Raw genomic sequence first — 13,324 nt, forward strand, 5'->3', positions numbered from 1 at the left:
TAAACTGGGGATGAGGTGGCTCAAATAAATGGCAACCTTCTACCTATAACTCACAAATCCAGATCCAGCTCAGTCATTACTATGTGACAACTCTATGTTAGCCTTCATCCAGCTCCCAGTGGAGAAGTGCATATAACACAAAACCATCAGCGTGGTTGGCATACTTCCTGACAGTGTCAGGAGAAAGGTAAGGGATTCAATAGACAAGAAAACAATTATCCGTTCACATCTATAAGGTGGATAGAAAGCTGGCTAGACCATCACTCTCAATGGGTAGTGATCAATGGCTACATGTCTAATTGGCAGCCAGTATCAAGTGGAGTGCCACAAGGGTCCGTCCTAGGCTGGTTTTGTTCAATATCTTCTTTAATGATCTGGAGGATGGTGTGGATTGTACCCTCAGCAAGGTTGCAGATGACACTAAATTGGGAGAACTGGCAGATATGCTGGAGGGTAGGGATAGGATATAGAGGGACCTACACAAATTAGAGGACTGGGCCAAAAGAAATCTGATGAGGTTCAACAAGGTCAAGTACAGAGTCCTGCACTTAGGACAGAAAAATCCCATGGACAGCTACAGACTAGGGCCTGAGTGATGACGCAGCAGTTCTGCAGAAAAGGACCTAGGGGTTACAGTGGATGAGAAGCTGGATATGAGTCAACAGTATGCCCTTGTTGCCAAGAAGGCTAACAGCATTTTGGGCTGTATAAGTAGGGGCACTGGCAGCAAATCGAAGAATGTGATCATTCCCCTCTATTCAGCATTGGTGAGGGCTCATCTGGATTTCTGTGTCCAGTTTTGGGCCCCACAGTACAAGAAGGAAAAATTGGAAAGAGTCCAGCGGACGGCAACAAAAATGATTAGGGGGCTGGAGCACATGACTAATGAGGAGAGGCTGAGGAAACTGGGATTATTTAGTCTGCAGTAGAGAAGAATGTGGGGGATTTGATAGCTGCTTTCATCTATCTGAAAGGAGGTTCCAAAGGGGATAGATCTAGACTGTTCTCAGTGGTACCAGGTGATAGAACAAGGAGTAATGGCCTCAAGTTGTAGTGGGGGAAGTTTAGGTTGGATATTAGGAAAAACTTTTTCACTAGGAGGGTGGTGAAGCACTGGAATGTGTTACCAAAGAAGGTGGTGGAATCTCCTTCCTTAGAAGTTTTTATAGTCAGGCTTGACGAAGCCCTGGATAGGATAATTTAGATGCTTTGAGAAGGGGGTTTGACTAGATGCCCTCCTGAGGTCCCTTCCAACTCTGATATTCTATGATTTTATGATCTATGGTTATTTCAGGGAAATATAACTTGTGCTAATGATGCCTATATTTTACTATACAGAAGAACCTCAGAGTTATGAACACCAGAGTTACGAACTGACTAGTCAACCATACCCCTCATTTGGAACCACAAGTACACAATCAGGCAGCAGCAGAGACAAAAAAAAAAGAAAAGAAAAAAAAGGAAATATAGTAAAATATGTGTTAAATGTAAACTACTAAAAATAAATTGAAAGCAGCATTTTTCTTCTGCATAGTAAAGTTTAAAAGTTGTATTAAGTCAATGTTCAGTTGTAAACTTTCAAAAGAACAACCATAATGTTTTATTCAGCGTTACAAACATTTCAGAGTTATGAAGAACCTCCCTTCCCGAGGTGTTTGTCACTCTGAGGTTCTACTGTACCTACTCTGTGGATAAAGAGAGGACTTCAATCTTCCAGGTAGCCAATCTATCAATCTTCACATAATATTATGGGCTAGTTTCATTCTTCAGTTTCAATAAAGAGTAACTCTAACAATCTCCTGGAGTTACTCTGATATAAGACAGATGTGAAAGGAGAAAGAGGTCCCGGATCTATATGCTACTGAACATAATGGGCCTAATTTTGACCTTTCATCAGTTGTACAATGGTGTAATATCATTGACTTCCACTGAGATGAGAATATGTAATACATAATATATAATGTAATATACCATATTCTCACATCAGTGGATATAAAAGGAGTTACATTGACAGAAGTCAAAATTAGGCCCAGTATTTTCAACAGTATACATAGATGCACATATAACTAGAAAATATGCTCTCTCTCTCTCTCTCTCTCTCTCTCTCACACACACACACACACAAACACACATTTTGATAATCTAGATGTTTAAAGGGATATCCGAAGTCTTCAGATAATTGGAATTTCAGAAAACCAAAATTTGGCTCGTATACAGATTTTGAATTCTGGTGAATTTTTTTTTTTTTTAGTGAGGATTCAGATAATCAGAGTTTACTTTTCTATATAATTATTGATGGATTGTGAAGGGTTTCCATGAAGCAGGAATGTGACTGTAAGCACTCTGGAGTGCAAAGGCTTGTGCAAGCACTAATCCCCCCCAGTAACACTTATCCGAGAGAGTCATGCAGTGCTTGCTACACATGCTACAGGTGCTATTACTGCTGATGAATGCCACTCTTGCAGGTGCTTATAAAGTTATAAGCCTTTCGCCATTGCTACTAAGCTGATGTACCTCCCATCCGTATCGTCTATCATAGCTGGGGCTCTCCTAAGACATGAGAGAATGCAGTGTATTTTGACTGTTTGATCAAACACAAAAAATAATTCAGGATGTCAGTGACTACACTTCAGGGTCAATCTTTGCAAGTTTCAGTTTCCTTTTCTTCTCCTTACTCCATCCAAAATTGTGTTTGGTTATTATTTTTTTAATTTTAGAATTCCATATCCAATTTTTATTTTTCATATATAAGCACACCACAGAGTGACTGAATATTGTTTTTAAATCTGCATACGAAACATTTTGGCAAATTACATTTCTTTTGCATTGCTGCAATTCCTGGCAACATCCACCAAACACACATCATTACTTATTGCATTGTTCCTTTAGCTCAAAAATACTGAGGTTTGCAGAACAAATTATACATTTCTAAAACAAATTATATCTCTTTAAAACTTAAATTTCTTACCTAAACCATGTCTATGTGTTGACATTGGGGGTAAGACAGTCCAAGCCTTGGTTTTTGGATTGTAACATTCAACAGTGTTTAATGTCTTTAAACCATCCCGGCCTCCAATAACAAAGAGTTTGTCATCAATGACAGCCACACCAAACTGCAGCCTCCTGCCATTCATCACTCCAGCCTGGATCCATATATTTGTCCTGAGATCATACTTCTCTATAGTTGTAGCACCTGATGAGACATATTAATGGGATAATGTATTTACTGTATATGGCTTCAAATACCCCACCGCTTCCAAAAGGTGAGAGCTTCGCTGTAGCTGTCAGCTTGTTTCATGAGTCTTATCAAACTTTTTCTGTTTATTTAGAGCTGTTCATAAAATGCCCATGAATGAGTGACTGACGCATCTTTTCTTGGAAGTGAAAGAGGACCAATTCTGGCCAGTCCAGAATTAGAGTATCATTAGTTTGAATAACATTATGTACTAGCTTTATGATCTCGTTTACAGTTTGCTGATATATCTCCTTAAGATCACTAACATCATTACATTTGTTCAGTAGCCTACATAAAAAACCCTGTGAAATTAAGTATTATTTTCATTAGAGATGGGAAGTTAGTATTACGATCTAGGTCTATATCTCCTTAGATTTTTTTAGTTCAGATCTATTTTTTTGTTTGTTTCAGACCAGCTATGAAACCACTGAGTGTCACCTAGAGACTTACAAGTAACGGAGTTAAAGCAGATTTATTTATACGTCCAACAACTTTTCCTTCTGAATATGGTTATTTGTTTTACTTACACATCTGACACCAGAAGCTGCAAAGAGCAAAACATGTAAAATAATTAGAAATCTTGTCATGATTAGCTGGTAAGTTAAGAAGCTCCTGCTGCTAAAAGTAACTTGTACATAACAAGGAAAGATGAGAAATGCAATAAACTTGGTTATAAGAAACACAGAGATAAAGGGGGCATAATTAACTTAAACAAGTACCAGTCTAACAGAATAATGCATTCCATTAATTTAAATATGCATATAGGAGAGGTTAATCTAAATCTAAATCACAAATATCAAAATGACAGATGGTTTTAAAGTAATCCACAGGAAAGTTCATAATAATTAATATAATCTGTACACCTTCAGTGTTTTATTTTTGTACACATTTGCACATCTAACAATGATTCATCACTAATGATTAAATATCCCTAGATAGAAAATCAACATCATTACCCTCTTCAGTTAAGCTTCACTATACTATTTTATTTGAACTGTAATAAAAGGTTACAATTCTTTGGAAAACAATTCTTTCAGGAGTCATTCCTTCTTTGGAACAGAAGAAGCAATAAACAAAACAAAAACAAACATTGTGGAAGCAGTAGTTTTGTTAATTGAACTAAAACAGATGTGATTTAAATTCTGTTTGTATCCAAGTTTAATAGAGCAATAATAATGTGGATGCTCAACTGGATATATTAAATCCCCTGTTAGTTTTCTGAAGCTATAAAAAATATGAACTAATTTCCACAATCAATTAACTCAGGGTCAGTTTTTTATTTCTGCAGACCTTAATTTAAAATTGTGAGTTGCATAAATAAATTACACTAAAGATCAGAGAGAACTTTAATATAGTTGTTTGGTGATATTGCATGGAATATTAACATAATACACATTGCTGATGTTGTTATAACAAATTCTTGTGTTTGCATTACTAAAAAGTGTTTTATATGCTGCAGGTATTGATTTTATAACTGACATGGCACTCTAATGTACAGGTTTTCTATCTAGCAGTTAAAAAATACAGTTGAGATATTTTGCAATTTTGATGGCAGCTAATACCAAGTAAATATTTTTACATTATGGTCAGTTGCACAGTTTCCTATTTTCTAATCTTAGCTGAGTTTTAAAGTTTGACACAATATTTTATTTAAATTCTAATTTGAGTGTTTGATTCTACAAGTGTTTCATGAATGGTTGGTTAACTGACATTTTTCAAGCAAATTCATACAGAAGCTAGCCAAAGGCCAGCCATAAGATCATCTGATTGAAGCTAATATCCTAGACCCAAAATACTCTGGAGTCAGGACAGGGTATGGGATGGAAACAGCTTTAGTTAACCTATGAATGATCTCCATCTCTACATGGGTGTTGGGTAGACATCCGTTCTCATCCTCCTGGATCTCTCTACAGCATTTGACTTTGCTGACCTGGAGACATTGCTTTCCCACCTGAGAGGTGGCAGAGGTCCAGAAGAATGTATTTAAAATGGCTTACATCCTTCCTGCAGAAACACACTCTCAGAGAAGTGATGGGGAACTGCACTTCTGCCATTAGCCTGCTTCCTGTGGAGTCTCACAAGAATAAATTCTCTCTCTTGTACTGTTCAACACTGACATGCAGCTACTAGGTGAACTGGTCAGATGACATAATCTCAAAAGCCAGGAATATGCAAATGACATACTGCTCTTTCTATCCTTCATAATATATGTCCATACCACTATTACCAAGATGGTTGGGTGCTTGGATGAGGTCTTCTCATGGACAAAGGACAGATGGTTGAAGTTGAACCTGAGTAAGACAGAGGTTTTTCTGGTAGGCAGAGGAAAACTCTTTGTGAAATGTGCAGCTATGGTGCAGTCAACTCTGGTTGAAGGTACACACCTGATTGTCAGTTCAGTCCATAATTTAGGGATGCTCCTAGATTTCTCACTGATGCTAAGCTCCCACATTGTAGCATTTGTGAGTAATGCTTTTTGCCATCTTTGCAGTCTCTGACCCATCCTGGCACACAAAGTCCTGTTCTTCAATATAAAACAAGAGATCCCAAACTTGGTTCATGGTTTGTTCAGGGTAAGCCCCTAGCAGGCCACAAGACACTTTGTTTACCTGGACATCCGCAGGTACGGCTGGTCACAGCTCCCAAGGCCGCAGTTTGCCATTCCAGGCCAATGGGAGCTGTGGGAAGTGGCCCACAGGCTGGAAACTTACTCTGAACAAGCTACATACCAAGTTTGGGAACCCCTGATATAAAGGCATTTGCAATGCAGTGCAATCTGGGCATGAAGCCATCAGCTCTTAGGAAACTCCAACTACTAGAGCAGAGGTCGGCAACCTCTGGCATGTGGCTTGCCAGTGTAAGCACCCTGGTGGGCCAGGCCAGGGTGTTTACCTGCCGTGTCGGGAGGTTTGGCCAATAGCGGCTCACAATGGCTGCGGTTCGCCGTCCCAGGCCAATGGGGGCTGTGGGAAGTGGTGCAGGCGAGGGATGTGCTGGCCGCAACTTCCCGCTGCTCCCATTGGCCTGAGACGGCAAACCGCGGCCAGTGGGAGCTGCGATTGGCAGAACCTCCCGACACGGCATGTAAACAAACTGGCCCGGACCACCAGGGTGCTTACCCTGGCGAGCCGCATGACAGAGGTTGCTGACCCCTGATTTAATTTACTTACGAAGCACCAATATTCTATGGTGGTGGGTCCTATAGGCCAAATCTTCAGATCAATAAATATACAGCATTATTGATTTTTTTTCTCTTAGTGTTCAGACATTTTTAAGGTCTGCTGTGCAACTATTCTAGAAATCAAGAGTTTTTATAACAGTTCAAGTGACAACACAACAAAAATGTTGAGTGGATTTTATAATTTTGGCAGAACTAAGCAAACGCAGAACAGAACTCTCAATGTCTCATTGTGATAATTACACACTGGCAGCTTTGTGAAATGAACTGTAGGCAACATTTTGTACTTAAAACCTCCAAAATAAAATCTTTCTATGAAAATCTTAGCTTGAGTTCTCATTAGCTTGACGATTGGAGTTTTAAAATTAATTATTCGTGCTTAATTTCTCCAAACTACTACTATGCAGACTACTACTTTATTGAATAGAAATGAATACTGATTAGTGTCTCTAAAAACCTTCTTATGTCTCTAACTCTTCCTCTCTCCTTTCGGTTAATCCTCATTGTAGATATATATGGATCCTCTTTCCGTCAACACTCTCTGCTCTTGACTTCCTTATTTTTATTCATTTTTTCATGTTCCTCACCAATGCTCATGGCCACTCCACTGAACTCATCATGAGCAATGCCCTTTCTGCCTAATCTTATCTAGACCAGCCATGTGTTAATTATATTTGAACAATTTTGCTGTTGACCACTCCTTTGAAAACTTACTATCTCCTCTAAACCTACTATTCAGATTCTCAAGGATGATTTACTTTCTTGGTTCCCCCTTTCTGTCAGTGATTTGCATACAATGCCCTTAAACAACTTGCTTCATGGTAGGGGCAATGCAACTTGTTAAATTCACATATACCAAACTGCGTGCTAGATATCTGAAAAGTACTATCTCAGGATATTAGGGCTTTAGATGGAAGACTCTGCCTTTCAACGGTACTTTCTATTATGTTTTATTTTACATGAATTGACAAAATAACACAAATGTTTTATCTTATGTAATTACTCTTTTGTAGTATTTCTATGCCTCAATTAGCCATCTGTAAAATGTTGCTATTATCCCCCTCCTCCTTATTACAAAGTGGAACTCCTATTGATATCAGTGAGTCAATGGGACAAACAAATATCATGGTGCATAATAAGCAAGGTAAGACAGAGTTACGTTAAAATGAACATTTGTATAAACTTTTGCTTTGATGGAAGTTTCAGCTCTTTACTGCTAGTAATATTTTGATAGCAATAGATAGGTTTTCTCTCAGTCATTCTTAAATTCTTTTATTTTTTGAAGAAATGCCCCCTTCCCTTAGTGCTATCATGCCAGCTGCCAAGCCTGCTCTCTAGAAACTGATAAAATATTTACATGACCTGCAATGGAGGCAGTGTGCAGATTCCTTGTAGCAGCTGTTATGATGATTGGAAGGAGGTAGGAGACCGGAAACAGACAGAGTACAATAGGGACTTTATCCAGTATCTCTCCAGTAAGAGTTTTCATCCAAATCACTGAAGAAATCATAATTAGCTCTCTATAACTTCCAACAATAGAAAAGTTTTCTGCTGCATGATTTTATCACAGAGGTATTTTTTCACATACAGTGAAGCTAATTAATGTAGTCACATGTACAAGTGCTGGCATGCTTGGAAGCAGAGCAAACATGTTTGCACCCTCTCTCAGAGGTGACACATTGGAGGGATGCACATGGGGTCACGTTGCCCCCACATTTTTGGCTGTACCCCTGCAACTGGGACAGGCTGCGTGGCCCGCTGAGATGAATCAGGGGTGGAGGTTGCGCTTCCTTGCTGTGCCCCACCAGGCGGGGTTGACCCCATTGAGCAGGCCTGGCCCCAGAACTGACATCTGTATTTAGGGGACCTCAGACTTAATAAAAATATTTGTGGGCAGAGAATATGGAAGTTAGACACACAAGTGTGTGTACGGGAAAAGGTTGTACATTCACCCAATCAGAGAACAGAGGCAATGTGGTATGATTTATCTGCCCATTCATTACTAAATAACACATCTTGATATTTGTATTTTGGGCAATCCAGAATGCAAACATTATGACAAGGTATCTGTTGAATAAATTTGAGGAAATTATGATCTGCCTCTCTACAGCCCACGAACAGGAAAACATGGCTCCACTTGCTGAATAAGTTATTCACTCAACTCTATTTAAAATCAGAAGTTTGAAGTGGAATAGACATATCGTGTTATCATGTTTATCCCCTATCAGACCAGAATCATGACCATATTCCAGTACATTCTTGTGTTCTTTATCTAGTCCAATTTCTTGATAGGTAGGGCTCTTATCATTGCATTTTGGGCACTATTCAGCAGTGTAAAAGGCCTCTCGATTCACCTCAAATTTCCCTTTGCTCAGTTTCACCCCATAAATCTTAGTTGTAGTTCACTAGCATTACCCTCATTCAGCCAATCTCAAATTTGATCCACTGACCTTTTCCTGGCAGCCCTCAGCACAAAGCATTTGAGGGGATTGAGCAGTTAGGAGTGCAGGTCCTTAGAGGCATCTATTTTGTATGAAGTTGTGCACTTAATGAAAGAGCTGGAAAACCTGCTGTAAACAACATGTTGTGAGAGACAAATCTCAGATAGTTCAGTTCAGATATTAATCCAAACTTTTTTGTTTTACAGGATCATACTAGAAATTTCATAACAACAAGATTTGTGGTGCTTTCTGATTGGTTAGAAATACTGCAAGAACAATCTTTCTCCCACAATTATTTTGTAATTTCTGTTTCAGGTTCCAGCCACAGCCTGGAACTCAGAGGGGAAAAAATGGAAAATAGAGGGAAATAAAAAGAAAATGTTAATCAATCCTTAAAAAAGCTCTATAGCAGCAGAACTGGACAAATTGAATTTTTTGGTTTGGTTTCCAAAAGCAAACATTTCATTTCAGCTCCAATGAAAGGAAACATTTTATTCCTGTATGGGGTGTTTTATTAACTTCCTTCCTTTTTTTTTTTTTTTTTAAATTTAGCTAAATTTTTAGACAGAACATCACCTTAGAAGCAAAAAAGCCAAGAGGCCCCCGGAGAAAGAGAGAAGAATTTCATTGGCCTTCAACAGGGACAGCAGCAGAGTCTGTTCTCCGAGTGATCATATCCCCTACATAATCCCCCCAAGGTGTTTGTCTGCAGCTTATTGGCCAGAGGCTTCCCCTCCAGGTTCTGGGCAATAGTGTCCCCACTCAGGGCAGCGATGTCACTCCTGCCACGGGGCTGGCACCATGCTGGGGGCAGCTTGCGGCCAAGCTTTCCCTTTGCTCTTGGTCCTGAGCTGCAGCAGCTGCTCTCCTGTGAGTCCCCAGGGTCCTGCCTGGAGTTACCAGGGAGGCTCTGACCACCCAATCCTTGTGAGGAAGTTTCAGTGGCCTTTAGATGCCCCTCCCGCTTTCCCAGGAGTTTGCCTGGATACACTCCAAGTGGCACTTGGGGATGCAGGGGAGCAGGAGCCCCCAGCTAGGGGAGGGAGCCCCTGGAGACCTGGCTGAATCTTATTTTAAGCATGTGAAGAATCAGATTGAATATCCACTAAGCAGAGTCACACAATGATTTTCTGCAGTGCCACAGCATATTCCCCAAAGTGACTCTCTAGTTTGAGATTTTTTTAGTATTAATAATTCAAGGTTTCCATAATTATCATGCTTTGCAGACTTCCATTCTAATTTATGAAATAACCACAGTGACTGACCAGTAATATTTCCTGTTGAGCACTTTTAACAGCTGTCTTCTAATGATGCTCTCCCTAATGATGCTACTGTAAATGAACCATCCTTTGCAAAACAATACAGCCTTTAAAGATAGATCTAAACAATTGTAAGAAGAGATACTTACACACTTTAGAAAATTGAAAACCTCCTGAGTATGGTCATAGTCTACTTGCTATAGTATCATCTCCAAATGCATGCACTGAGGTAGCCAAGGGCTAAGCAATGAGCTATTTGTTCATGTTCATCCTTAGTACCTCAAAAGACAACAAAATTGCTGCTATTATTGTTTATATAGCATTAAGCATTTGCTAGGTGCTTTACATACAAATATGAAAAGAAAATTCCTACCCTGGAAAACTAACAATCTAAATAGATTTGGATTTATCTAAATTTGCCATCTGGACGGTGGATAAAAAAAATTCCCAAGTTTGGGTCTCTTCAGTTTGCCAATGATCTGTTATAACATAATTTAAGGAATTAGATTTTGGTGCTTTGTAAATCATTTGAAAGTCCCTTCATTTTAAAGTGTTCAGAGGGTACTACATGATGGTTTTACTCTGTACTTGTATGACCTTAGGTAAACACTGGTTTGAACATTTCTTAAAAATATACTAACATAAAATTTCCATAGCCACCATATGGAATGTTTCACAGCTACTGACCCACAGCTGTATGGCAATTTTTAAAGTTATGCAAATCCCTGTGGCTTGATTAATTACTGGACTCAGAACTCCACATTAATATGCCTTTGCCAAACATGGCTACCTTTCTCTCTCCCCATCTGTTTCCCTACATGCTCTGCTTCTCTAAGCTCCTCTCAGCCTCTTTGCAATTACTGTTTGCTCACAAAAAAAGCTGATCTCTCCACCACTAGAAAGAGTAAATTATTTTGGAATTAAATAACATTTTCCCCCAAAAGCTCTTTTCCATCTCTCTTTGATAACAGCAACATTGACCACCATTCAGCTTTTTTTATAAATTTACAGAAGAATTTGGGGAGGGAAGAAAATAGTGGTTAGAGAAAGGAGATGAGAGAGAGCAGAGAAAGGGAAGCAAGAGGGAGCAAGGAAGGCATCAGAGAGAAAATGGGGAAGAGGAAAAAACATGGGTCTGGCAGGTATTGGGGAAATAGTAGGGATTGCATGAAAGGAAAAAAAAGATCATATTTCACTGTTATAACCTGAGTTTGACCCCCTGTTAACTTGGTAATAACTGTATTTTATTGGAGGAGGAGATTAAGGATGCTCAAGTAGTTAGAGGGTTAGCCTGGATTTGGGCGACCTGGGTTCAAATCCCTACTATGCCACAGACTTCCTGTGTGACCCTAGACAAGTAAGTTAGTGTCTCTCTGCCTCAGCTTCCCTATCTGTAAAATGGGGATAATAGTACTTCTGGGCCTCCTGAAGGTGCTATGAGGATAAATGCATTGAAGATTATGAGGAGCTCAGATCATGATGAGGGCAATAGAAGTCCCTAAGACATACATTAGCCTTGCGATTCATTTTCCTATAAGCACCTCAGCTTTCTGGCATTGAGTTTAGATCGCTCAGGATATTGTTGCAGCTTCATAGAGGAAGTACTCTTCAGTTATCTCAATTAATATATATGAGCAAGAATTTTGAAGATAGGGATCTGCCCCGAAACGTCCATATTTCTAAGCACTGTAAGTATTCTCAGCAGTGCTAACTTTTGTAGGCAGAATGAAAAATAGAACAATAATCTGAAATATTAAGGAAAGAGGTCTGATACTATTCTCTCAACTTCCAGCCATACACTATCATGTAAAGAATATGGAAACATATTTTACTTTTTGCTTACAATACTCTTAAACTATTGAACAAAAATCTATCACAAAAAAGAAAAGAAAAAAATAGCAACAACTCTAGACTCACAATCAGAAAACTTCTAAATTCAAGCTAAACCCCAAAGTTATTGAAGGGTGGACTGATGTTAACTACACTTTTGGGGTAAAGTACAAAACAAATAATACATGGAACCATAAATACAAGGATTTCATATATTTCGTGTTCCCAGTAAACAGTCTATGAATGTAAATCCAAAGCTTATGACATTTTCACAAAGAAGTATTGTATCCACATTTAAAAAAAGAAAAGCTGGCAAGAGAAAACTTTTGTAAACAGATTTGTTTCAACTTGTTATATTTTTAAAAGTCTCTGGATACAAATAAACTGTTCTTGCTCAATATTTATTATTGTTTTTCTTGTATTAAAATAAGAACTGCAAAGACCTCAATAAATAGATGGAACATGTGTCTAGTTACTGTAGCTTCTGCAAATCCTGCTATTTAATAGGATCCATTGTGAATTGGTTCCTGGACCTATGCTATTTAACAGTGATATGGAAGAAATCATAAAATCATCATGGCAACTTTTCAGATGAGATAAAGATTGCAGGAGTGCTAAATAATGAAGAGGACATAGATACTGAGCATGCTGAATCGATTAATAAGCAAAGAATACGTAACAAGCCTTGTGGATAGGGGGAAGTGGTAGACGTGGTATATCTTGATTTTGATAATATTTTTGTTACTGACACGTATGACCTTCTCATAAATAAACTAGGAAAATGCAATCTAAATGGAGCTACTATAAGGTGGGTGCAAAACTGGTTGGAAAACCATTCCCAGAGAGTAGTTATCAGTGGTTCACAATCATGCTGGAAGGGCATAACGAGTGGTGTTCCGCAGAGATCAGTTCTTGGTTCTATTCTGTTCAATATTGTCATCAATTATTTAGATAATAGCGTACAGAGTCAGGACTGGCGCCAAGGTTTCTCGCGCCCTAGGTGCACGGCCATTTCGCCGCCCCCTGCGCTGATCCCGCAGCTCCGGTGGAGCTGCTGCAGGCATGCCTGCGGAGGGTGCTTTGGTCCGTGGCTCCGGTGGAGCTGCCACAGACATGCCTGCGGGAGGTCCACCGGAACCACAGGAGCAGCCGACCATCTGCAGGGATGACTGCGGCAGCTCCACCGGAGCCATGGACCAACGGACCCTCTGCAGACATACCTGCAGCAGGTCGACTGGAGCCGCCTGCCCGCCTGCCCCCCTCCCCGGCAAAATGCCGCCCCCTCAATAATTCTGGCACCCTAGGCGATTGCCTAGGCTGCCTAAATCATAGTGCCGGCCCTGTACAGAGTATACTTATAAGGTTTGCGGATAATACCAAG

General features: G+C 39.5%; 1 protein-coding gene across 1 annotated transcript in view; it reads right to left on the reverse strand.

The window, feature by feature from the left end:
• KLHL1 (kelch like family member 1) overlaps positions 1-13,324 on the reverse strand; it is a 480,042-nt gene that overhangs the window by 77,302 nt on the left and 389,416 nt on the right. The window contains 1 exon segment of the mRNA XM_030566357.1: positions 2,969-3,193. Within this exon segment, the coding sequence (XP_030422217.1) occupies positions 2,969-3,193 (225 nt within the window).

This window comes from Gopherus evgoodei, chromosome 1, assembly GCF_007399415.2.
Source record: "Gopherus evgoodei ecotype Sinaloan lineage chromosome 1, rGopEvg1_v1.p, whole genome shotgun sequence".
NCBI classification, from domain to species: Eukaryota; Metazoa; Chordata; order Testudines; family Testudinidae; genus Gopherus; species Gopherus evgoodei.